Source organism: Lacerta agilis, chromosome Z (genome assembly GCF_009819535.1).
Source record: "Lacerta agilis isolate rLacAgi1 chromosome Z, rLacAgi1.pri, whole genome shotgun sequence".
Lineage (NCBI taxonomy): Eukaryota > Metazoa > Chordata > Lepidosauria > Squamata > Lacertidae > Lacerta > Lacerta agilis.
The window spans coordinates 16,508,394-16,534,765 of NC_046331.1; the positions used below are offsets into that span (position 1 = coordinate 16,508,394).

General features: G+C 46.1%; 3 protein-coding genes and 1 non-coding gene across 4 annotated transcripts; 3 read left to right on the forward strand and 1 right to left on the reverse strand.

The window, feature by feature from the left end:
- Nucleotides 1–5,737: 5,737 nt before the first annotated feature.
- On the forward strand, nucleotides 5,738–10,309 carry PPP1R26 (protein phosphatase 1 regulatory subunit 26). The gene is made up of 2 exons (XM_033138233.1): nucleotides 5,738–5,778; nucleotides 7,024–10,309. Exon 2 carries the CDS (start codon nucleotides 7,085–7,087, stop codon nucleotides 10,307–10,309), a length of 3,225 nt encoding a protein of 1,074 aa, XP_032994124.1. The 5' UTR covers nucleotides 5,738–5,778; nucleotides 7,024–7,084.
- A 2,597-nt stretch (nucleotides 10,310–12,906) lies between these two features.
- On the reverse strand, nucleotides 12,907–15,908 carry CZH9orf116 (chromosome Z C9orf116 homolog). The gene is made up of 3 exons (XM_033137629.1): nucleotides 15,748–15,908; nucleotides 15,035–15,113; nucleotides 12,907–13,202 (listed from the first exon to the last, which is right to left on the reverse strand). The coding sequence occupies exons 1-3, from the start codon at nucleotides 15,891–15,893 to the stop codon at nucleotides 13,014–13,016; spliced, it is 414 nt and encodes a 137-aa protein (XP_032993520.1). The 5' UTR covers nucleotides 15,894–15,908; the 3' UTR covers nucleotides 12,907–13,013.
- Nucleotides 15,909–17,692: 1,784 nt separating this feature from the next.
- MRPS2 (mitochondrial ribosomal protein S2) lies at nucleotides 17,693–20,943 on the forward strand. The gene is made up of 4 exons (XM_033137814.1): nucleotides 17,693–17,738; nucleotides 19,041–19,145; nucleotides 19,729–19,858; nucleotides 20,358–20,943. The coding sequence occupies exons 1-4, from the start codon at nucleotides 17,702–17,704 to the stop codon at nucleotides 20,893–20,895; spliced, it is 810 nt and encodes a 269-aa protein (XP_032993705.1). The 5' UTR covers nucleotides 17,693–17,701; the 3' UTR covers nucleotides 20,896–20,943.
- Nucleotides 20,944–25,594: 4,651 nt separating this feature from the next.
- LOC117040541 lies at nucleotides 25,595–25,728 on the forward strand. The gene has a single exon (XR_004425868.1). It is a non-coding gene; the product is annotated as a small nucleolar RNA SNORA17 (small nucleolar RNA).
- The last annotated feature ends 644 nt before the right edge of the window (nucleotides 25,729–26,372 follow it).

Sequence of the window (26,372 nt, forward strand, 5' to 3'; positions counted from 1 at the left end):
GGTTGTTGTTTCCTTTGTTATTCCTTTAAAGCAAATTTCTACTGGTTTGATGAATAGACCACAAAGATTCGAGAAGTTATTTAAATGTGCACAATAAATTTTAATAGAGGCTGCTCTTGTCTGTGACCAGCAAAGCATTTCCAAAAAAAGTCTATAATTGAATTCATAGAATGGCAGAATTGTAGAGTTGGAAGGGAGCCCAAGGGTCATCTAGTCCAACCCCTTGCAGTGCAGCAATGAAAAGGCTTTTTTAAAAATTATGAGTCATTCATCACCTTTCTCAATGTTGTTTTTGTAAGATAGCACCCAATTTAAAAAAACAAAACTGAAACAGGATTCCAGACAGTCCCAACTGGCAGTGACTTAGTGCTCAGGCCTCCCCACAGCAGCTGGGATCATAGAGATGGGCTAGAGAGGTGCACACTCAGGCAGCAATCTTTCAATGGCAACCAGCATCACATAGCACAAAGATAGATGAAAAAGTAGAGAGGTACATCTCGTTTGTCTGTCTGACCATCATTCAAGTCACCCCAGGGTGCCACAGCACCCTGGTTGTAAAACCACTGCTTTAGATACTTGAAGATGGCTCTCCTATCTCCTCTCAATCTCCTCTTCTCCAGGCTAAACATCCTCAAATCCCCCAGCCATTTCTCATAAGACTTGTTTGCCAGACCCTTCATCATATCAGACTCCCTCCTGCTAATTGTGCCCAGAACTGGACCAAGAACCCCAGGTGGGGTCTGAATAGGGCAGAATAGAGACGTACTATATTATTACCAGCCTGTCCTGACCGATAGCATGAGATGTGCAAAATTGGAAGAAGGGAGTTTCACAGAGCATTGCCCTTGAGGGGTGTAGGAAGGTACCAAATGCCCTGGCAATTAAGCCTGCAGTTTTATTATTATATTTATATTCCACCTTGTTTCCTCCAAGGAGCTCAAAGTGTCATACATGGTTCTCCTCCACATTTAATCCCCACAACACCTTGTGCGGTAGATTAGTCTGAGAGGCAGTGACTGGTCAAAGATCACCCCGTGGAATTCATGGCCAAGTGGGGATTTGATCCTTGTCCTCCAAGGTCCTAGTCTGACACCACTACACCACACTGGCTATCACAAGGAGAAGCCAAGGTAGAGTCATAGGACCAAGTATCCTATTTCCCATAGTTGTCCATTAAAAAAAAAAACTGTTCAGGAAGCCCACAATAATCTGGCTTCCTGCTTGTCCAGCAGAATTGGACAGGTATAGTTTTAGCTTGAAACTGATACCTGACATAATTTGCTCCCTGGACTATTATAAGATCTTTTGCCTGGGGCAAGAATCAATTATCTAAAATGGGTTTGCTCTGGAGAAATGGTCAAGAATGGTAGTTGGGGTTTTTTTTCTAAAAAAAAATGTGGCCTGGGGGGTAGTAAAAAAATCAACTAGGCAATGTTTTTGGCAGAAATTGCTACCTGTCAGGATCTGCTGATTATACCACGCTTGTTTCCCAGCCTTAGGAGCAGATCAGACTTGCTTAATCCAGACTGATCTTTTCTGGAACCAGCTCCCTGTCAAAACAGCTGACCATCTGCTTCCCAGTGCCAAAGGCAACAGAATATGATGGGCAGCCTGTTGGAATGATTCTGTTGCCCGAATCCTTCCTTTCAAATATCTGATGGGATATCATTAATGACAGCCAGGTCATTGAAACCTGCCTGTTGGAATCTCCTGCCTGCCTCCTCTTAAAGATTTGCTACAGAAAAAATCAAACCCATTTCCCACAGCAAACATATAAAGTATTGATGTCACAGATGTGTGTACATGCATATTTGTTTATAAACGTGTACCTTCCAACCAAATAAAAATAAATAATAATAAACCACCTTCATGTTGGCTCACAACCAAGGCAATACAATAGAGTAAAACTGTCAAACCAGATCCATAAAACATCAGCAACTAAGATCAATTAACATTGGAAGCAAAATCTGCTTAACAGCTTTTGAGTCCAGACACTAAAGTATGAAGCCCTGGTGAAATAAATGTTGTTTTTTCAGGATCCCCTAAATTATAGGGCTTAAAAGAGTCAAAATCCCTTAGGTACATATGAAGCTGTGTTCTACCAAATCAGACCACTGGTCTATCTAACTCAGATGTTGTAAAACAGCTTTTAGATGTTTTACATTCAGGCGTTGTATTAATTTTTAAATAAATAAATAAATAAATAAATTAAATAAATAAATAAATATCTGTATTGTCTATACTGACTGGCAGCATATTTCCAAGGTTTCTGCAGGGATTTCTCCCAGTCCCACCTGGAAATGCTACTGGGGTTTGAACCAGGGACCTTCTGCATGCAAAGCATCTGCTCTGCCACTGAGCTACAACCCCTTCCCCAGTTTCTGTTATTTCTCTTCTGGATGAGGGACCAGCATGTTGCTCCCCAGAGATGCTGTGGACTACAAGTTCATTGCTTGCCGTCTGGGACTGATGGGAGCTGTGGTCCATGACATCCGAAGAGCAACACATTTGCACCTTTGTTGCAAGGGGTGCAGCTTCTTGAATTCAACCTGGAAAGTAAATTGTAACCAACAAAGCTTTGGAGCAGGGGTCCCCAAACTAAGCCCCGGGGGTCGGATGCGGCCCAATCGCCTTCTAAATGTGGCCCGCAGATGGTCCGGGAATCAGAGTGTTTTTACATGAGTAGAATGTGTCCTTTTATTTAAAATGCATCTCTGGGTTATTTGCGGGGCATAGGAATTCGTTCATATTGGTTTTCAAAATATAGTCCGCCCCCCCCACAAGGTCTGAGGGACAGTGGGGCGGCCCCCTGCTGAAAAAGTTTGCTGACCCCTGCTATAGAGGATTGGACAAATTCGTGGAGGAGAAGGATATTATTGGCTATTAGCTACAATGACTATGCCCTGCCTTCATGGTTGGAGGCAGTAATGCTTTTGAATACCAGTTGCTGGAAACTGGAGGAGGCAAAAGTTGTTGTTGCACTCAGATCCTGATTGAGGACTTCCCATAATGAGAATCTGCTTAGCCACTGTGAGAACAGGATGCTGAACTACATGGGCCGCTTTTGGTCTGATTCAACAAGCTCTTCTTATGTTCATAGTGTTGGGGGGGGGGGTGGAAAGATGACAAAGTTGAAGCCAGCACCTTTAATTCTGAAGTTAATTTATATCACGAGATCTCTGCTCCTTTATGTGTTTGTGTGTGTGGAGAAGTGACCTCACATTAGGAGGGAAAAACAACTGGGGGCTTCTGAATAGGCAGGAAACAATTCCTCCCAAGAGCAATTGTAACTCTGGGAAAGCAATTTGAGATGGAGGCTTTGTGTTTCAATTTGAGGGTCAACAATCCAGCTAGGTGATGTAGTTCTATAGCTGTAGCAATTCAATTTTTCTGTGCATCGTGAAGTTGATGGGTACCAGAATCTGATACCGAGACAGCTAGCATATTGCTACAGGCCACCTCAATCTCTGCCAAGCAGTAGCAAAATTTTAGGGCTCCTGGCACTTTGGACACTGTAGTGTTTTTAAGAAATCCTGTAGTATTTCTGTACTGTAGTGTTTTTAAGAAATATGGTTTATCCACACATATTTACACCTGAGTTTAGGAGGAGGGGGTGCAGAACATTACATCCCAGTAATGTCCCTTGTTGCTCTCCTCCTAAGTTCAGCAAGCTTGGGCCCAGAGCAAAGCCAGCCATGTTCCCCGGTCTTTTGGTGCAGCATCTCCCAGCCAGCGCACATGGAGTTCTGCCCCTCCCTTCTTCTTCCCAAAAACCATTGCTCTAACAGTACTCAAGCCTCATGTAAAAAGGGCATCTTTTTTCCTATGGTGACATCATGCCCCTGTAACCCTGGTAACGTCCTCTCCCAGCTCTGCTATTGTCTTTTGCTAACATATAGGTAGCTTGAGGATGAATTCCACCCCCCTATTTGTCTGATACTTTTTGTCTCTCGCCTATTGTCAGGGTAATGCCCCTGCCATCACCTGTCTTTGTTCTTTGATGGCACCTCTGTCAGCCAATCTTCTGAACAGGAGAACTGACTCAGCCTATATTTTTACACTGTGCCTGCCCTGGCACCTTCCCGTAATACTCCAAATGCTAAATTCTACCATTTACTAGCAATAGCATTATTATTATTATTATTATTATTATTATTATTACCCAAGGAACTAGGAATATATTCAGCTAATGTTTTCAGAAAGCCTATTACAAAGTTAGCCCTCTGATGTGACTCACCTGGGGCTGGGGGCATGAATCAGAGAGTGGTCAAAGCTATCTTGCCCTTGGCACATTCTCTTTAGCACAATTTCCTTGGTGGTCTTTGAGTGTCAATCTCCCAGGACATTTTATACAAGATCTCAAAGTAGCTGTCTTATTAAAAAGGAATTTCAGAAATAGACTGGAAAGAGAAGTTGCTGAACTGCAACTCATTACCAAACTTAAAACCATGGAGAGACCTGGTCTGAATAGAGACATTGGATTCTTATCTCATAATACATGACAAAGCTATTTTTAACCTTCCCACGCCTTGCTTTTTCCTGTAAGACCAATTGCAGTCGTTAACAGTCGTCAACAGGTTTACCACAGCTATCAGCCTATCACCCATTCCCACCACCCTTCTTAGTAATACCCCTCCCCACCCTCTCACTATATATACTGGTAAGTGTCTGGTGACTTCTGTTTCAGTGTATCTGAAGAAGTGTGCATGCACACGAAAGCTCATACCAAGAACAAACTTAGTTGGTCCCTAAGGTGCTACTGGAAGGATTTTTTTTATTTTTGTTTTGTTTTGACCCAAAGAAAAAATATTGTTATGAAATTGTAGGGGGGTAGATCCCCATACATTTTTAATTTAGTAAATTTGCACAAACATAAAGAGTTTTTGAGAGAAAATGAGCTGAAATGAAATAAATAAATTAGTAAATAAATGCACTTTAGGGAAGAAAGAAAAGGAACAGGAAACTGGTGGGAGGAAACAATAAATAAGATTTAGGAAGGGAGGGAGGAAATGTTAGAAAAGGAGAAGGAAGCAGCCTAAAAGAAACTAAGGCAATGCAGAAGAAATACAGAAAGCAAGAGGGTGAATAAGTTTAGGAAGGAAAGAAGAGAAAGAAGATGCACTCTGAGTGGAAACTGAGGCAGAATGGAATAAAGCAGAGGTTTTTTTGGGGGGGAAGGAATGAAGAAATTTAGGAATGAAAGCAAAGGAAGAGGGAGCATTTTGTGGTTGACTACTGCAGAGAGAGTCAGGAGTGGAAATAGAAGTAAGTGGAGAAAGAAAATAAACGTTAGGAAGGAAGAGGAACAGGAGCTTTGAGGTAAAACTGAAGCAGAGTGTAATAAAGTGAAGAATGGTTTTGAAAAAGGAAGGAAAGGTTGAGAAGACATCTGGGGGTAACTGAGGCACAGGGAGACAGAAAACAGATTGGGGGGGGGGAGAGAGAAGGCCCCACCCCAAATATCTCCCTGTGGTGGGAGGGGGTGGCCTCCATTAACCCTTTCTTCCACGCCGCCCTCTCCCCTCCACAGGCAGAGCCCAGGTCTCGCCGTCTTCGCCGCCGCCTCCCCGCTCCTTCTCTTCTCGCGGGCGGAGGAAGGGAGGGAGACGGGAGGACGGAACAGCCTGTCCGGTTTGAACCAGCGGAGGCTGCGGCGGCAGCAGCAGAAGAAGAAGAAGGGGGAAAGGCGGCAGAAGGGACGCCGGGCTAAGTCTGGGAGGCGGTCCATCCCGGTGCTTACTTCGGAGAAGGTGGAGGAGCGGTGTTCCCTCGGAGCATGTGAGGCCGGGCAAGGAATAGCGGAGGGCGGGAAATGGAGGCGGCTGGCCCCGGGTCCTGTTGGTACTGCGCAGGAGGCTGCTGGCTGTGGCGGTAGGCCTGGGAGTTTGCCTTGGCAACGAGGCCTTAGGGGGAGGAGGGCCCTGCAGGGGACGGGAGCTGAGCGAGCGAGACAGGCAACGGCTGTTGCGGTTTTAGAGTGCTGTTTTGGCGCGGGAAGGGAGCCCAAGGCCAGGGCGGGGGAGAGGGAGCGTTTTCCTCACTAATAATAATAATAATAATAATAATAATTTTATTTGCAGCTTGTTTTGTTTTGTTTTGCTATGGCAAGTCTTACAAAAAAAACAAAAACGAAATACACATTGAAGTGAGGTGTGGCGGAATACGTTCGTCAAAACACCTCATGCTCCGTTACCCTTCAGGGCGAGGATCCACCTGCAGAGGCTGTTTCTTTAAAGCGGATACTTAGCGTGTATTTAAGGACACGGGATTTCATTGAAAACTCCATTGTGCTGAGTTAGGCAACTGGGTTCCGTCCAGTTCAGTATAGTACTGGCAGCAGCAGCGGTTCTCCAGGGTTCAGCCCTGACTGAGGATGCCAGGGATTGGGACTCAGCATGCAAGGCAGGTGCACAGGAAGCTACCTTCTACAGATCCAGAGCAACTGGTCCATCTAGCTCAGAGTCCAGTCTTTCCTAGACCTACCTGGAGATGCCATAGGGCAGGCATGTGCAAAGTCCGTTTCGGGGGCCTAATCTGGCCCGCCGGTTGGTTTAATCCTGACCCTGTGGCAGTTTATTTCCTGGGGTAAAATCCTTTTAAAAAGTCAACAACTTTGGTCGGCCCTCACAGCCCTTCACTTCATCAAATCTGGCCCTCTTTGAAAAAAGTTTGGACACCACTGCATAGGGGATTGAACCTGGAGCTAAGCAAAGCATGTGCTCTACTACTGAGCTATGGCCCTTCCCTAAATTTGCATATCCTAATTTATATGTACAGGTAAAAGTTTAGAAATTGTGTCTGTGACTTTGTCAGTGGTGGTGCATTTGCTTTGCATGCAAGAGGTTCCAGGTTCAATCCTCAAAGGCATCTCCAGATAGGACTTACCAGCCCTTCATCTGCTATTGAAAGGGTATTAGTTAATATAGAACATGTCATATGTATAATTTGATTGGGAAACTTCAGTGCATTTGCTTTCTGCATAACTGGCATTGTGTTCATGTGCATCCTTTATTTTTGTGTTAGGATGGTGTAACAACTTGCCTGAGAACCTGTACCTGAGAGGGCCTCCTTGCTACCGATTAGGATGTTTCTCATGAACACCCCCCCTTTGGTAGCCCTCCAGAGGACATGGGAGCCCTTTGTCCCATCGAGGAACTGCAGGTACCCCATCTGCTTCTCAGAATCTGAAGATGACATTGCTAGGACAGCTGTCAGTGCCCAAGTCCAGATGATCATTAACAACCTCCAGAGTGAAGAGGCATCCTTGGATGCCAGTTGCAGTGAATATGGCTGCCTTACGCAGAAAAAGCAGAAGGGAACCAAGGTCAGGAGCCCCAAGCTCAGGGCCAGCAGCAGGACGCTGCAGAAACACATTGAATACACCCAGAGTCACTGCCCTGCTGACTCTGATGGCATGGAGGTGGAAGAGAGCTCAGAATTTGGCCCTCTCTCACTGAATTCTGATAGTGATGATTCCGTTGACCGAGACATAGAAGAGGCCATCCAAGAGTATCTGAAAAACAAAGGCCAGTGCATTTTGCCACTGCCAAGCGAGGCCAAGAGTTTGCACAGTGTAGACAATGCAGCTTGTAATGTGTTCCCTACAAATGTGAAGTTGAATGAGGTTCAGTGCCCCTGTTCCCCCAATTACTTTGAGGGAGACACCGCTCTCTCCCCGTGCAGTGTGAGCAGCAACGATTCTTTTGAACAGAGCATCAAAGCTGAGATAGAGCAGTTCTTAAATGAGAAGAAACAGCAGTCAAGGAAAAAGGATATAACACTGGGGAGTAGGAAACTTCACCAGAAAGAGGCCCAAGAGAAGTTGGCAGTTAGGAACCGGAAAGAAAGTCGGCAAAGGTATCTGAAGCAAGAGCGGGGCAAGGCACTCTTCTTAAGGCACCACCTGGAACTCAGAGGCGCCAATGCTTCTAAACAGGAGTCAAAAACCAATGGAGAGGAACTTGGTGACTTCAGTACAACAGGCCAAGCACCCTTGAAAACACCTTTGGTTGGTCATTCTTGCATCCTGGAGCAAAGCAGAACAGGCAAGAAAAGGCAGGCACTTTGGAAAGCCAGGGAAGAGCAAACCCTTCAAAGCATAGACATCTCTGATTCAAGTAGTGACGATGGCATTGAAGAAGCTATCCAGCTTTACCAGCTGGAGAAAACCAGGAAGGCAGCAGACTCCAAAGTAGGCCACACTCCTTTTCCGAAAGAAGAGTTTGGGGCCATCAGGATAAAAGATATATCTGCCAGGCTGATGATCCGTTCAGTAAAAGGTGCCTTGCCAGAGATCCCCAGGAAAGCTTTGAGCAGGAAGGGGAGGCAAAGCTGCTCTAAAGCAGCAGAATTTAATAAGTTGGATGCCATTTGCAGCAAGACAGAAGAGAAAGGCAATGTTGGCCCTACTCTGAAAGACAGCTTTGCCAAGTGTGCACTCACCTTCCAGGCCTCTTGTAGGACAGACACTGCTGCCGAGCTGATGTGTGCAGAAGCCATCCTGGACATCTCCAAGACTATTTTACCTCTCCCTACAGGAAGCAGCAACAGCAGCAGGTCATTCGCAACAAGTGATCCTTCATTCTGCTCCCAGAGTGTGCCACCCTTCCATATTGAAAGTGACAGCTACAGCGTGAACAGCAATGACAGCATTGAGCAAGAGATAAGAACTTTTTTGGCGGTCAAAGCACAAGCAGGAGGCCTGGTAGCAAAAAATGAAGGGGTCTCACATATTGCCCAAATTCCTCCCTTCTCTGGGCAACCATTAAAACTGTCACCAAGTCAAAAAATGAAACCCAAGGCAGGAAGCAAGCAAGGCCAAAGCACACAACTGATGCTGTCAAATACACCCCAAGGGGAAGGTGGTCTGAGCATACTGAAAAACAGTAAGGTTGGAGGGGCAGTGGCTAGCTGCCAACAAGATGCTGTAACCATTGCCAGTTTAATAGATTTTGGAAACCCTTTGTCACAAGGACAGCTTGGTGCTAGAGAACTTTTTAAAAGCATGGCATGGGGTCAACAGAAGTACATCATAGAGGATAAGAGCAGTTCTTTGGATAGTGATGAGGACTTGGACACAGCTATCAAGGACCTCTTGAGGTCTAAGCGAAAGTTAAAGAAGAAACCCAAAGACCAAAGAATCCCATGCAAGAAGAGAGTCCGGTTTAGCGAGACAGAGATGCAGATTCTGAAGGATAAAGAAACAGACTGCAAACCCAAAGCTCCCACCTTGCTGAAGAGTTGCCTCATGAGCCCCGGAATAAACTTTGGGGAAGAGGATGCAAAGAAAGGGCCCCGAAGCATCATGAAGTCCCAAAGTGCAAAAGCCACACAGTGTGTGTTGGAATTTAAAAAGGAATGCCACACTAAGTCAGTGGCAGGGCCCAAAACTCGGGATGGAGCAAAAAGCAATCAGTGTCTTTGGGCTGCCACATCCCTGACAGACAACAGCAGCTCCATGGATAGTGATGACAGCATCGAGCAAGAAATCCAGAGGTTCTTGGCAGAAAAGGCTAAAGATTCCACAGAAGTACCCAGAACTGATGGGATTGTTGAGACCTTGCAAATTGATAAACCCCAAACAGCCATATCTAAAGCCAAGCACCAGCTGTTCAGAGACAGAGGCAATGCCTTGCTGGAATGGAGTAAAAAAGCAAAGAAGGCAGGTCCACTTATGGTTGTGTTGAGAAGTTCTCTGAAGGCTAAAGAAGACATGCACGTGGTCTCGTCTGAGTGGGATCTGTGCAGTCAAGGTACTGTGCAGACAAAAAGATCAGGTTTACCTGCAAAACAGGCAGTGGTTCAAAGAAAGGTTGGCTATGATAGCAAGCTTGACCAAAAAAACATTCCACCTGGGAAGGGCAAATCTGAGAACTTTAAATCACAAAATTACTTTAAACCATTGTCTTCTTTCAAAAGGAAAAGCCCATATGAGTTCAAAGTTTCCAGCAAGTTTATAGCAGGCCTCAGAAGCACTCAGAATAAAAAAAAACCTGTGTTTGTAGGGAAAGGGCAGGGTAGGGAAGATCTGTCATTCAAGAGGCAGGGAGGTGTCCCAGTATCAGATTTGCTTAGTAAGAGGCAAGTAGTGAGACTGCAGAGAGCGAGGGTTCTAAGATCCAGGTGTCAGGCAGGATTTAAAGAGGCAGATATATCTTCAGGAGGGGCTTGTCCCTTTTTGACTGGTTTTCCTTTGCACGTACCCAGCACAGCTAATGACCAAGGGGTCAGAGTTAGCACAGTGTCCCTGTGTGCTGAGTTCCCTGACGGGGTAAAAGAACGGAAAACCCTGGAGCTTCACACCAGTTGAAAGGAGTGTAGTAAAGTTCCCAGCAGCTCTTATAGCTTGCAACAGATGGAGAATCCTTGATTGGCCAGGATAGGATAGCAGAGGAGCAAGCAAGCCCAAAGAGTTTTAGAGGAAGGCTGTGCAGAATTTGTAGGTGTAACCCCAGTGGAGTATACACGCTGGTGAAAAGCAAGATCTCCAGTTTGTAAGGGCTTTATTTTTTACAGCATCCGTGTGTGGGGGTTTTTAAGGTAAAAGCCTGCATTACAGTTAGGTTTTCTGACATCTTGATTAATTTTCATGCTGGAAGGGGTGAGGATTTCGTTGCAACATTACTGGGGTGAATGTTCTTTTCCTCACCCTCCCCTGCATCATCCTTGAGTTACAAGGACAGAATCTTCTAATTGTAGAGTTTGAAGGAATCCAAAGGGTCATCTAGCCCAACCCCCTTATCTACTCAGCACCTCAAGATATTCATCCACAGTGGAAAACTTATGCCTCCCCCCTCCCGACCAAGAGATTTATCCTTATCAGAGAAAGAAAATGTAGTCTTTATTAAGTAGCCCCGAGTGTCGTGGTCTTCAAAGTATTCAAAATGGAAAGAGAATTTGGGACAAATGCAGATAGTATATCTTTCCATTGAAGGAATCTGTCACCTATTACATAGACTTGATTCCCATCCCCCCCCTTTTAAAGACTGTTCTAAGTTATTTTAAAAGTGCTTTGTGAGTCTTTTTGTAACAGTTTATAGAGCACCCCTAACTGCAGAGAACTGTAGTTCATGTTCATTGTACTACATCAGGATTGGAAAACTTGTGGGGTCTCCAGATGTTGCTGGAGTAACAATCCCATCATCCCCAGCCACTGGTCATGCTGGCGTGGAGTTGATGGGAGTTGGAATCTAACAATATCTGGAGGGTGCAGGAGTTCCCCACCCACTTATCACAGACAATGAAGATAACTCTGGTCTGAGACTTTTGACCTTATTCTTAGAACAGCCTTCCCTAACCTAGGGCCTGTGCTTCCTGGAGCTGATGGGAGTTGTAGTCCAGAACTTCTGGAAGGCACCTGGTTGATGAGGGCTGTCTTAGACGCTTCCACAGAGTCATGTGTTTCATTCCAAGAGCAGGTATATTGAAGTTACTTCTTGCCTTCCTTCATAGAAGGTAAACGTGATAGCAGAAAGTGGTTGCATCTCAGAATTTGCATTTCCCCCCTCCAACTAGTCTCTCTCTCTGTGTGTGTGTGTGTGTGTGTGTGTGTGTGTGTTTTAAAAAAATGCTGCTTTCACATCTAATTTTACATTGAAACCTCATGACAATCTGCCTCTTCTCACTATAAACCCTTACTATAAATTCTTCCATTGCTCTTTAAAACCCCAGATCAGTTTATGGGGACCCTTGGGGGGGTGCATCTGTATTCATCAGTCAAATTGCAGTACTTTGTAGCTTGTGGTTTCGATTCTGTGTGACTGAAGAAGCACTTTTAAACTTGTTTTGTATATAAGAAATGGTGTACATTCATGCATTTATAAGATTTAATAAACCGGGTTCAGAGTTTGAACCATGAAACTAAAAGTGTTTTCTTTTTTAATGTCTCAGATGTTTCGGAGAGATTTAGGTCCATAGCCACCACTTGGTCCGTTGCCGTTTATCTTACTCGGGCCGTTTCCAAAGGGGCTCTGTCCACCATCTTAAGGTGTGAGCAGAAAGGAACAGTTGTATTCTGTACCCCAGTCAATAAAAGAGCCTACTAGATCAGGCCAGAGGGGTCCCATCTAGTCCAGCATCCTGTTCTTACAGTTGCCAACCAGAACCCCCAATGGAAAGAAGCCCACAAGCAAGACCAGAGCAAGAGCAACTCTTTCCGCTTATGATTCCCAGCAACTGGTATTCAGAGGCATTCTAGCTCCCAACAGCAGAGGAAGAACAAAAGAAAAGCCTGCTGGAAAGGTGCCTGCCTGGTATCAATAGCCAGGGTGTTCCCAGAGTGTAGGTGCTGCCATACTAAAAGATGGATTTCTTACTAATGGGGAATGAGTATTATGTGGCACCTGTAACAGTGCCAGTTTCACAGGTTGAAGCAGTCGTGTGAGCATTTACGGAGTAAGGTAATTTGCAGGTAAACTCATCCCAAGTTTATGACTTCATTGTTCTGAATTAATTAGGAACATAAGTGGCCATATTCCAGCTCTGACTGTTGGTCCACCTAGCTCAGTATTGCCTACAATGACTAGTCTTCCCATAGTTACCAAAGTCTTTCCAGGGTTTCAGGCAGGGCATTCCCAGCCCTAGCTGGAGATGCCAGCAGGGATTGAACCCGGGACCTTCGACATGTTCCACCAATGAGATACAGCCCTTCCCCAAGTGTGAAGGCAGACAATGCATGCAGATTGCTGCATTCCCAACATTTTAATGATGGACACAATACTATTGTTACACGGTAACCTTAATTAAGCCTAACAGTGATATTCTCTGCAAGCTCTTTACCCTGGATGCAATCCAACGCCATTTAACCCCACTTGTTGAAACCTGTAAGAGCTTTCTAGAGAGAGGAGCATGTAAGCAGAAATTGTTTACTGAAACTAGGAATGGGGGCCACAGAAAAAAGCTGTTTTTTTCAGGAGTTTCAAAGTAGTCAGTTTTCATAATCATTCCTTGGTGTCGTTAGTTAGGATAAAGGAGTGAAAGCTTAAATGGGCAGCAACTTGGCTTCCAGGTGCCCCCTACTCGCAAAAGGATGGCCCCCCAGTCCTGTAACTGGGGTGGAAGTTTAGCGTGTCAAAGCAGGTGATGAAGTTTTCTGAGCCTGTCACATAGCTCTTCTCTGTGTGGGTGTTGATCCCGCTGTTCCGGTATGGGCCAAACTTCACAAGGTGGTTTGAGAAGGCATGTGGGGAAGCATGAAAGCTGGTCTGTTGGGAAGAAAGTGGGATGTGAATGATTATCTGGAACTTGAATACTCAGACCACAGGGAACCCCCTCTAGGCACACAAAATGAAAGTTTTGTTTAGGAACCTGTGCACTAAGGACACTGACTCCTGCCTAGAAGGCAGGGAAGTCACCCTGCAGTCTGTATAAGAACATAAGGAGCCCCTGCTGGAACAGAACGAAGGGGGCCCACCCAGTCCAGTTTCCTGTTCTCACAGTGTCCTACCAGAGGCCCGCTATGGGAAACCCACAAGCAGAATTCCTAGTGGAAAAGTCTTCTGCCAGTTGGCAATTCCCAGCAATGTACTGTATTCAGAGGCATAGTGACTCCAGCACTAGAATTAGCATGTAGGACCTAAGGACCTAAAAAGAGCTCTGCTGGATTAGGCCAAATGCATATCTAGTCCAGCATCCTGTCATCACAGTGGCCATGCAGATGCCCGCTATCAGAAGTTCCCAAGCAGGACCAGAGCACATGAGCAACACTCCCATCCTGCGGTTTCCAGCAACAGTCATTCAGAAGCATTATTGCCTCTTAGCTTATGGAGACAGAGCATAGCCACCTTGGCCAGTAGCCATCAATAGCCCTCTTCATGCACACACAGTTGTCCATGTCCCTAATGATCAACTCACCCACAATTATGGCACCCCAGAGGACTACAGTGGTGCCTCGCTAGACGAAAATAATTCGTTCTGCGAGTGCTGTCGTATAGCGAATTTTTCGTCTTGCGAAGCACCAACGAGAGAGTAGCGGTTTGACGAAAAAAAGAAAAAAAATCGGAAATTTTTTCGTCTTGCGAGGCAAGCCCATTGAAAAATTCGTCTTGCGAGACAGCCTTCCGCTAGCGAATGCCTTTCGTCTAGCGAGTTTTTCGTCTAGCGAGGCATTCGTCTAGCGGGGTACCACTGTATCATAATGAGGATAACTTCTCTCAAAGAATGGGTCTTTTTCTAAGAAGCAATTTCCCTCTTTCCTAGGGACAATTAGAAGTAAGGTTCCAGCTGCATTTTGAGTGCTCTTCTCATGGAGCAACTCATGATATTTTATTCATTATTATAATATCTGTATACCACACTTCCATTAAAAATGCAGCAATACAAAATTGCTGGTGTTTCTGCTTATCTTCTTGTAAAAACATCAATACATACTGACGGGGGGTTGTGGGGGGTTTTAAAGCCATGCTCTAAAGGCCTGTCTGGGTAGCACCATTTTAAGGAGACATCTAAAAAAAGGAAAAAATGATTCCTACCAAACCTCCACTGGCAGGGAGCTACTCAGGGCAGGGGCTCCCTAATAAAGGCTGAGTGAACCAGTGTAGTGTAGTGGTTAGAGTGCTGGAGTAGGGCCTGGGAGGCCTGGGTTCAAATCCCCACTCGTCATGAAGCGCACTGGGTGTGATCTTGAGCCAGCCTACCTCAAAGGGATGTTAGGAGGAGAAACCGGGAACATGTATAGTGCAGTGTTGTGGTTAAAGTTGTCGGACTTGGACCTGGGAGAGACCAGGGTTCAATTCCATACTCACCATGAAGCACACGGGGCATGACATTGGGCCAGGCCCTGCCTATCACCCAAACCTACATTGCAGGGTTGTTGTGGAGATTGAGCAGAGGCAGAACCAAGTTTGCCACCTTGAGCTCCTTGAAGAAAAAAAGTGGGATATAAATAAAATACATAACCTCGGTGATTCAGGTAGAGCATAAGAGATCAAGTGGTTCTTAAGGTGTACTTTGGCCTCATGATTTCTAGGGCTCCGTGGATTAAAACAACGACCATGAACCTGTCTGGGACACAACAAGTCAGCAAAACTGCTCATACCGGCATGTCATGCACCGTGGGGGGTTTCCCACCGTAGTCCATGTTGGTGGTCCTGAACAGCGGGTTGGGCTCTTTATATCTGAAAGACAGGATTCCAGTTGAATGTAGGTAATCACACTTTTACTATTAGGACAACCAATGTTGGCAGAAGAATTGGTCATATATATGATCTTGGCAGCTCGGACAGTAATTGCAATTCAGTGGGGGGGAACCCCAAAAACTGGCACTGGACACTCAGTGCCACTCACTCTGGAAGAGCTAAAATGGAGAAAATTACAGATTTGAGATTCCAACAGGGACTAGAACTTCCAGACATTTTTTTATTTGATTTGGCATTCCTTTATGACGTAAACAGCAGAACCATCATTTTCAAAGACAAACCCTCATCACAAGCCTGGCAAATGTGGAAGTATTCTTTACCACCAGTTTCGTTATTTTAACCCCTGTGCAACTGGATTTGTTATGTGCCTACTTTGTAGTTCCATTTTTCATGTTTTGATTTGCATCTGTTATAATGGTTCTCTTTGTTTTATATACCTGATAAAATTATATTTAATCATATTTACAAAAAGAAAAAAGCAGGCACTGACTGGCAGCTGCTCTCCAGAGTTTCAGGCAAGGTTCTTCTCTCTCCCCCCCCCCCAACCCAGTGATTCCTTTAGGGGAGGGCACATTTGTTTGCAAAGCAGGTGCCCACCATCCATCCCTCTCACCTGTAGCCCTGGAACCATCCAGGATTGTTGAATCTGCGAGGCAAGGTTGGCTCCACTCTGTAGTAATCAGAGGTCCTCTGGCCCACCTCCCCATCCTTTTTCTCAAGGGAGACTGTTGTATCTGGGCAACGCTGCTCCTGGGACATTGCAGAAAGAAGGGGCTATGGTGCGGGGGGGGGGGTTGTAACTCTCTTTCTGAAAGGCTGCTGTGAGGGGGGGGGGGGAGTGGCAGAAAAGAACCCACCTCAAAGATGGTGGTTGGCTCTTGTATAGAAACAAAGCCACTGGGTTGCTAGGAGACCGTGCCAAGCAGGAACAGCTCTTAAAGGGACCATCGTCCAATTTGGACAACTTTCCAAGAATATCAGTATGGATTTGACACCCAGTAATACTAGGGCAGTGTTGTGTGGTAGTTAGAGCAAGGTTCAAATTCCCACTCACTCAGGAAACTCATTCAGTGACCTTGGGCCTGTCACTGACTCTTAGCCCAATGTACCCCTTTGGGCTGTTGTACACCACCTTGAGCTCCTTGGAGGAAAGATGGGCTGTAAATAAAATACATAATACATAGGACAGGACCACCAAGACCCACCCACCCCCACCTCTGGATTGATAGTGGGTCAAACCACTGGTTCATCTAGCTCAGTATTGCAGACACTGACTGACAGCAGCTCTCCAAGGTTTCGGATGGGACGTTCTTAGCCCTATCTTGAGATGCCAGTGGGGATTGAACCTGAGACCTTCTGAATGCAAAGCAGGTGCTCAACCACTGAGCTACAGCCCTTCCCCTGAAAATAAAGTAAAATTCTAGAGCTCCTAGCCCTGAAAAAAAGCCTGCATTAAAACAGGAGCATGGGCAGTGGCGGAGGAAGCCGCTTGGCTGCCTGGTCCAGCGCTGCTGCTCCCGCAGCAACCTTACGAGCCACCGCCGCACGGACGGGGTGCTGGGTGGCGGGGCTTGGCTTGGGGAGTGGCGGGAGGGGCTGCCAAGTGTCACCCCCTACCCTGGAACACAGGGCACCCCGCCCCTATCACCCCCCACCTTCCTACGCCACTGAGCATGGGTCCATATAGCTCAGTGTTGTCTACACTGAGTGGCAGCAGCTTTTCGGGGCTTCAGACATAAGGCATCTCCCAACCCTACCTGGAGATGTTTCAGTGGGCATTGAACCTGAGACCTTCTGCATGCGAAGCAGGTGCTCAACCACTGAAGTATGGCTTTCCCCCTGAAAATTAAGTAAGATTCTAGTCCTCATGGTTCTGAATAAAAGGCTGGATTAAATAAGAGAATGGGAAGCTGCATTAAACCAATAAGGACATTTGTCCATCTAGATTAGTATTGTCAGCACTGACTTTCCTGGTGGTGGTGGTGGTTTGAATTTATATACCGCCGTATACCCAGTTCCTGCTGATCTTTTAGTGGGGCAGGGTTGAATTGGATCTGCTTAATAATAATATATATATATTAAATTTGAGGAACAGACCTAGTTTGGTGGTAGATAATCTGCTTTGCGTACAAAAGGTCCCAGGTTCAGTCCCCAATGGCATCTCCAAGTAGCGCTGGAAGAACCTCTCTCCCAGAAACCCAGGAGAGCAGCTGTCAGTCAGTTGTCAACACAAAGCAAGATGGAGCAACGTCTTGATTGAGTATAAGGCAGCTTGCCCTGTTCGTATCAATAAGATGCATTATTTGATTACCCTTTCAGGTTGTTTTGAATGCTTGTTTTTGTAAGTTAGGTCTCTGAGCCAGGCGTGACAAAAAAGGGCCTTGGGGATCCGCATTCACCGCGCACGATTCACTTCGTTCTGTAAAGCTGCATTGGCGGGGAGGGAATTGCGTTTGAGTCCGCTTTGCGCTTTTGCAACAGCAGGTGGAGCTGCTACGCGCAGGGACAGGCGGCCTCTCGCTCCCTCCCTCCGACCTTCCTTCCTTCCTGCGGCCAGTAGAAGCATAATGGCGGCGCCCAGGTTTCTCCGAGGAGCAGCGGCAGGTAAGGAAAAGGAAGGGCGAACGCGGCGGGCAAAGGTTCCCCCCCGCTAGGCATAAAGCAGCTTTTACGCCTGCAACGCAGGAGGAGGAGGAGGTGCAAAATAGCCTGCCTCCAAGCGCAATGCAGAACACAAGCCCCGCGTGCACGCGTGTACGGAAAGGGAAAAAAAGCACGTTGTACATGCTCCAGGACTGCTGAATCGGGGTTAGGAGGGTTCTCGTAGTTTTCTGTAGGGAAGGAAATTGGAGACGGGGGCTACAAACCATAATGCAGACTTGAGGGCTTAAGAAGTGCCTGGCTGCTGGATCAGGCCAAGGGGGGCCCATCTAGTCCAGCATCCTGTTCACACAGTGGCCAAACCATAGCTGTCAACTTTTCCCTTTCCTTGCGAGGAATCCTATTCGGAATAAGGGAGTTTCCCTTTTTTAAAAAAAGGGAAAAGTTGACAGCTATGCCAAACTTCCCTAAAAACCTAGGAATCTCGATAGACTCCCTCTGGACTTGGACAAATATAATATAGAGGACACCTGCCTTGCCAGTAGTATGTGTGAAAAGGATCTTGGAGACTTATAAGACTACAAGCTGAACACGAGTCAGTGGTGTGATGCAGCAGCAAAAAGCACTAATGCTATTCTAGGCTGCATCAACAAAAGTATAGCGTGCCGACCCGTAGAATGTAATAGTCCTGCCTTATTCTGCCTTGGTCAGACCACACTTGGTGTACTGTGTCCAGCTCTGGGCAATACCATTTAAGAAGGATATTGATAGTGTGCACAGAGGAGGGTGACCAAGATGATGAAGGGTCTGGAAACCAAGCCTTATGGTGAACAGTTGAGGGAATAAGGTATATTTAGCCTGGAAAAGAGGAGAAAGAGAGGACATATGATAACCATCTTCAAATATCTAAAGGGCTGCACATGGAAGGTGGAGCAAGCTTGTTTCTTCTTGCTCCAGAGGCTAGGAACCAAATCAATGGATTCAAGTTTAGAAGAAAGACTAAGCATCAGGAAGAGCATTATGAATGTAAGAACTGTTCAACAGTGGAACAGTCAAGAGGTGGTGGGTTCTCATTGGAGGTTTTTAAGCAGAGGTTGGATGACCATCTGTCATGTATATTTTAGTTGAGATTCCTGTATAAATTCTGTGCTGCGCCAACACGTACTTTTATCTGTCCTGAATCTTCCAACAGACTTATAGTTACTATGCCCGTCTATTTCAGAAGTTTGTTGTGACTTACCTTCTACAAAATTGTGTTGTCCCAACCCCATCCCGGTTTCTCTCTGTACTCTCTGCCTGGATCAGTCCTCCCCAGACTTTGCAGCTTGGGTGCTTGGACCAAGACCCCTCCCACACTTCAGAGGCTTTATACAACTCTTCAAGCAACAAGTCCAGAAGAAGCTCCCACTGGTGAGCATCGCTGGGGAAAGAGGAGGGTGGGATTGCTGCTGACGGGAGTGCTGGATTTGGCCCTGGGATTCAAAGCCACTTCAGTCACAAGTTGTAGCTGGATTGGGGCAGGGGAGGGATCTTAGGCCATTTCAATCCTCTCTTCCATTCAGGAAAGGGTGGGGAGGGTGAGGTGTTGACGAAAGGAAAATGGGGTGAGTGACCCTATGAGAACTAGTCCTGCTGAATCAGGCCAAAGGGGGGGGGCTGTCTAGCCCGGCATCTCTGTGGCCAACCAGATGCCCCAACAGGAAGCCCATGGGCAGGATCCAAGCACAAGAGCCCTCTCCCCTGCTGTGTTTTCCAGCAACTGGGATTCAGAAGCAGAATAGCCATAATGGTTAATAGCCATTTCTATGAATTTCAAAGCCACTGAAAGGGTAGGCTTAAAGGGTTGTGGGACAAATAGCTGGCAAATCAAAAGGAGCTGTGATGTTTTTGTACAAGGTTTTGATGCAAATCCCAAAGATTTCCTCTTCTCTTGTGCTATGTCATTTGGCAACTGAGTTTGAGCCAATTAGTCACTTTCTCCCCCCTCTTTCAGTCGATTATGACAGGCTCCTAGGGGAGCCCCTGAAAAACCCTGATTTCTTCAACCTGCAAGAGCTCTTCTCCTTAAGGGACCTCTTTGATGCCAGAGTCCACCTGGGCCACAAGAAGGGTTGCCGTCACAGGTCAGTGATCCCACCAGTTTTCTTGTAAACAGAGCCCTTAATACAGGGGTCAGCAAACTTTTTCAGCAGGGGGGCCGGTCCACTGTCCCTCAGACCTTGTGGGACACTGGACTATATTTTGGGGGGGGGGAATGAATGAATTCCTATGCCCCACAAATAACCCAGAGATGCATTTTAAAGAAAAGGACACATTCTACTCATGTAAAAACACGCTGATTCCCGGACCGTCTGCGCGCCGGATTGAGAAGGTGATTGGGCCGCATCCGGCCCACGGGCCTTAGGTTGCCATTACACCACACTGGTTCTCATGCATTAAGACACCCTGCAGGTTCACTGGTCCCAAGTTGTGAAGGGCTTCATGTTCTAGTAGATAGAGAGATAGATAGATAGCTACACATACACAGAGAGAGATTTTGAGATGTGTCAAGTCTCCCATGGCTTTACAAAGACCAAAAACCAAACCCCACCACTGCTCATGTTTCGCCTCTGTCTCCTACAGATTCATGGAGCCATACATTTTTGGGTGCCGCCTCGATCAGGACATCATCAACCTGGAGCAGACAATGGCACACCTCCAACTGGCTCTCAACTTCATAGCTCACGTCGCCTACCGCAAAGGCATAATCCTCTTCATCAGCCGGAACCGTCAGTTTTCCCACCTGATAGAGGCCACCGCCAAGGAATGCGGTGAATATGCTCACACTCGCTACTGGCAGGGTGGCCTGTTGACCAATGCCGATATCCAGTACGGGCTGGGCGTCCGCCTGCCTGACCTCATCATCCTCACCAACACCCTCACCAACGTCTTCGAGCCCCACATGGCCATCCGGGACGCAGCTAAGATGAACATCCCCACGGTGGGCGTGGTAGACACAAACTGCAACCCAACCCTCATCACCTACCCCATTCCGGGTAATGACGACACCCCCTCAGCTGTCGAGCTCTACCTCCGGCTCTTCAAGATGACCATCACGAGAGCGAAGGACAAGCGGAGGCAGATGGAGGTCTTGTGCAGAGGGCAGGACAAGCCTTGCTAAGGAAGCCGGAGCGGCTTGGTGGGAAACCATTCCCCCCCCCCCCACTCCTGAAAAATTCACTAGCTGGTCCTAGGTGCAAAATCTCTCAGACTGTCTTGGCCACAGGCAACTGAGCCACATTCACATCATGTGTTTAAAACACCATGGTACCATTTTAGAGCCATGGTTTCTCAAAAGAATCCTAGGAACTGTAGTTTGTTAAGAGTGCTGAGAGTTGCTAGGAGATCCCCTATTCCCCTCCCAGAGCTATAGTTTGCAGAGTGGTTTAGCACTCTTCCCCAGGGAGGTCTGGAAATTAAAGCTCTGTGGGAGGGAAGAGGGGTCTCCTAACTCTCAGCACCCTGAACAAGCTAAAGTTCCCAGGATGCTCTAAATCCATGACTGTTTGAAGTGGTATCACAACACTTCAAATGTCTGGTGTGAATGTGGCCTGTGTTAGGTCCTGTCCATACATTTCAAAGCATTCTTAACACCACTTTAAACAGCTGCGGCTTCCCCCAAAGAATCCTGAGAACTGTAGTGTGTTCAGGTTGCTGCGAGTTAAAAGGCGACCATGTTGTTCCCTGTGAACAAGGAATTAATTGTTAAATCACTCTGGGAATTGTAGTTTTGAATGGGGTGGAGGGTGTCTCCTAACAGCTCTCAGCACCCTTAACACACTATAGCTTCCATGATTCTTTTGGGGGAAGCCATGAATGTTCAGAGTGGTAACAGATCGCTTTAATTTTGTGTTTTAAGCGTGGCCTCAGGTTGCAATTCAAAGCATGCTTGCAAGAAAGAAAGCATACCACAGATAACTCTGAGGTTATTTTCCCAGGAAACATCCGTCTAGGGTGCAATAACGTTCCTTCAACCCCACAAGTCGTGCCCTTCCGCCTCGCCTTTGCTGTACGTCTTGACTAGGCTTCCTCAACCTCGACCCTCCAGATGTTTTGAGACTACAATTCCCATCATCCCTGACCACTGGTCCTGCTAGCTAGGGATCATGGGAGTTGTAGGCCAAAAACATCTGGAGGGCCGAGGTTGAGGAAGCCTGGTCTTGACTGTCCCATCATCAGTTTTAAAGCAACAGCAGCTCTGAAGCAGGACGTGTATCTGAAAAAGTTAATTGTGAGAAGAGGATAGCTTACAGCATTTCCTAGGGCAGCAGGAGTGGGAAACATCTGGGAGCCATGCAGGTGCTTCTGAACTACAACTCCCATCATCTCTGACCATTGGCCACACTGGCTGAGGCTGCTGCAAGCTAGAGTCCAGCAACATCTGGAGGGTCACAGATTCCCCAGACACAGCCCAGACTGTCACAAAGTACGGGCAGAGAGCAGCGGTAGACTGGGCCAAATGCCTTTGCTTCTGCATTGGAAGTTGTTTCTCGCACCCTTTTTTCAACCTTACGTTTGTTTTCCCTTATAAAAAATAAAGATATGTTTGCAAACAGAAGCATTTATGTATTTAATTAACAACATAAAAAGAGCCCTGCTGCTGAATCCGGCCGAAGGGGCCCATCTAGTCCAGCATCCTGTTCTCCCAGCGGCCACTTAGATGCTTATTATGGGAAGCCCCCAAGCAGGATCTGAGCACAACAGCCACTCTCCCTTCCTGCAGTTTCCGGTGACTGGTATTCAGAAGCATTACTGCCTCCAACCATGGAGGCCAAAGGAGGCCATGGCTAGTAGCCACTGACAGCCATCTCCCTGAATTTGTCCAGTCCTGTTTTAAGGCTATCCAAGTTGGTTATTGTCAGGGAACTGTCCCCGGTGCAGCGCAAGGTGGTGGATGGGCTCTCGGGATCCTACAGAGAGCCCCGGTCCCACCTGACCAGCAGAACCTCTTCTGGCAGCGGAGGGAGCAGCAAAGCTTCCAGCGGGGAGGGGCATGCGTTTCAGGGAATGGAGGGTAGTGGCTCTGAGGATGCGGGAAAGACCCTGCACTCCCCTAGTCCAAGGGGCGATGAAAGAGACACGCAGCTTCCATCGCCCCAAAGGCGTAGAGGGGTGAAACGAAAGGATGGGAGGTGGGGTTTTCGTATACCGAAACTCTTGTTGGGGTCAGAACCGGAAGGGGCCATTCCCGGATTCTGCCGATGCTTGATACAGACATGAACTTATTAGTTTGCACAATAAAACTATTAAAGGAAACTTGGAGTTTTGCCTGCTTACTCATGAGCAACTAACCGAGGACCTTACAGTTATCAATGCCTCCTGCAAGAGCAAGTTCCATAGTTTTAACTGGAATAATTAATCTAATTAGTTTGTGTGGGTTTTTTTTTTTTTAATATCCTGTCCTTTCTCAAGGCAGCGTTGAAATTAGCTAGCAGAGGAGATGTGCCAGTCTTGTTTCCAACATTGTGTATTACCTGGAGTTCCTTCTCTCATTTTATAACTGCTGACCAGAAACCTGCTCTCCAATTTCTGTTTTCCAATTCTGCCTTTATTTCTGTTTATCTACTCAGCGTCAAATGGCTCTTAGCACCAGAAAGTTACTCATAAGGTTTAGTTGGTTGGAATCTCCATTCTTGCAATTTGGATCAGTTGGTTAAAGTCCTTCCCTCTGGAGCAGCAGAAAACAAGCTTGCTCTGTCTTCCAAGTGGGAGACATTTAGGTATTGTTACAGTATTCCATGCACTCTGGTTTCCGTCACAGTGTTCTGTTGCGCCAGAAGGTGTTTAGTCATACTGGCCACATGACCTGGAAGCTGTCTGTGGACAAACGCCAGCTCCCTCAGCCTGAAAGCAAGATGAATGCCACAACCCCAGAGTTGCCTTTGATTGGACTTAACAGTCCAGAGGTCCTTTGTCGTTTTACCTGTTACAGTATGTGTCTGAACCCACCTGCGTGTCCAAGCACTCGTGTGTTCATACACACACCGACAAGAGGTTTACGATCTTTTGCCGGAGTTAAGATATGCGCTTGTTATGAATATGTGTTTTACCTTTAACCTTATGCCAAAAATTATGCTTTCACACTAAAGGAATAAAAAGCTTGGTTTGTTATATCAAATGGAAGTGACAGAATGTATATAAATGCTGCTTCAGACAGCTAAATATTTGTGAGGCAACATCTCACAATAAATACATACACATCTTGATCTAAAGAGTAACAGAAATACCTATTTTCAAAAAGCCTATAGAAAAGTGAACTTGGCAATTTTGCCACTGAAATCCACACTAAATAGCAAAGCAGAAATGGAAAGGGAACACTGTACGTGTCCTTAACCACATATATGCTGATCCTTGAGAGCCTTGCATAAGTTCTGTTGAAGCTAGCAAACTGACTACTGGCAATTGGGGGTTTAAAATAATATTGAGCTTATGCCTCCTAGTAGGGAAGTGAGGGGCTTTGAAATGAACAATTCCTGCCCATTTCTCACCTTTGTCCATCTTGGTGGGGAAAAAATGGCTAAAACTGGTCATCCAGTTTGCTTCCCACTGGTGTTTTGCTTAACAAAAGGATGAAAGCCTGTGATAGTGAGCCATTAACTGTACCTGGCCATCTCTTCATCTGTTCTCTGCCTTATCTCTTTCCTGCTGGTGAAAGTGCTTATAAGGGATATAGATACACACACACGTAAAAATAATAGTGCAACACTTTTGAGTTCAGTGGGGCTTACCCTCAGGTAACTGTCCATGCAGGATAGCAAGAAATGGCGAAACTTACCAGAAGAATAAGAAACCAAGATAACAAACTTTATAAAAGAATGGAAATTGAATATTTACAGATAAATTGTAAACATTGGCAGGATTGTTGTAATAACCTGCAGTCAAAGTTTTAAATGTTAAAATGATTGTAAAATTAGTGAAATGTATAAAACAAGTAAAATGTATAAACTTGAAAATTATATATAAAATTTGTAAAACTGGGGAGCGGGGGGAGAACAGTCTTCCACGCTCGGCCAGATTTTTCCCACCTGATAACTTGGAGGCTGAAAAGATCTGGTTCATCCTACTAGGCTTTTCAGGGCTGGCCCTTGATGCCTTGCTGGATTCCAGCATGGCACCAACCAATTGTATTTGCAGCATGTCCTGGAAGCCTTACCTGTCTTGTTGTTCACAGTTGGGGTGTAGCCTCTCCCTTGCAACATTCATGGTTTGCCTCAGTTTCTTCAGGAAGGGATAAATAAGGAGCTTAATGTCAGCACTGTCAAAAAAACAAGTGGCCTCTGAGCAGGGTTTTTTATTTTCTGGGTAGGGATCCATTGAATTCCTATCCTACGTATAAACTTTTGTTTGATGGAGTTGTGTTATCCTACTCCCCTGTCATACATAGAACTCCTTGGAATTAAAATTGGGCTCTCACAGTTATCATGGGTCCCCATTTTTATCCACAACTCAGCGCTCTTCATCAGGATAAAGTTGTAATATCCCCACACCTTTTCTCATGCCTAAAATTCATTCAGATGTAAGATGCATAACTGGTAAGCTGAGCAGAGCTGATAGTGCATCAAAAACCAGCCACACAAATACACTAACAAATATTTTTTTATTCAACCTTCTGCCTATCCAAACTCAATATAAAAATAACACGCCTTAAGTTAATTATATGTTCCAAAGATACTCTCACTGGTTGCTCAAAGGTGATCCTGATTAAAACGCCTTTCCTTGTTTCTCTTTGCAGGATGGGAAATAACAGCATAGGTCAGCATTCCAGGCTAATAAGCTCACGCTCCCTGAGTGGTGGGAAACAGAGAATCTCCTGAGACATCCATTCCCCTACAGGCGTTGCAGCTGTGGCTGATGTGCCACAGTTGTGTCAGTAGGTGGCAGAAAGGAACAGACCATGTCTAGGCTCAGTGTTCTGCAACCCATGAGCATTCAGAATGATTAGTAGCCTGACAGGTGTCCCGAACTTCCTCAAATATGATGTTAAGGCTCCTGCAAAAATCATGTTCTGTCTGCCCAAAATTGAGGGGTCTTAGCAAGTCTTCATGGTTCTGAATAAAGGGCTGAATTAAATAGGAACACAATAAACTCCATTCAACTGAGTCAGCCCTTTGCAGTCCACCTAGCTCAGTACTGTACTGTCTGCTGTGACTGGCAGTGGCTGTCCAGAGTTTCAGGCAGGGAGTCTTTCCCAGCCTTTTCTGGAGTGGTCAGGGATTGAAACCTGACACAGACATCTGCACACAAAGGAGACGCTCCACCACTGAGCTCCAGGCAGTGCCTCCCACAATTTCCCCACCCGGTAGAGCAACTTTCAAAGCCTGACAAACTTGCAAGTTCACCTCTCTTCACGCTTGTAAAATGCATGTTGCTGGGTTTAACCTGGGAAGTTTCTGGGTTAGTGAGGAAAAAATAGTGTTTTTATAAAATGTGTTCCAGTAGATGAGCAGACAACAAGGACCTTTTATAATGTAAGGCTGTAGAACTAGCTTGCTTTCACCCAGGCACCAGAGCTGTTAAAAGTCCATCCTCCAGGGATATTTGAGCTTCATTCTGTATAACTACAAACTAAAGCAGGAATATCTGGCTTGCTCCAGGTCA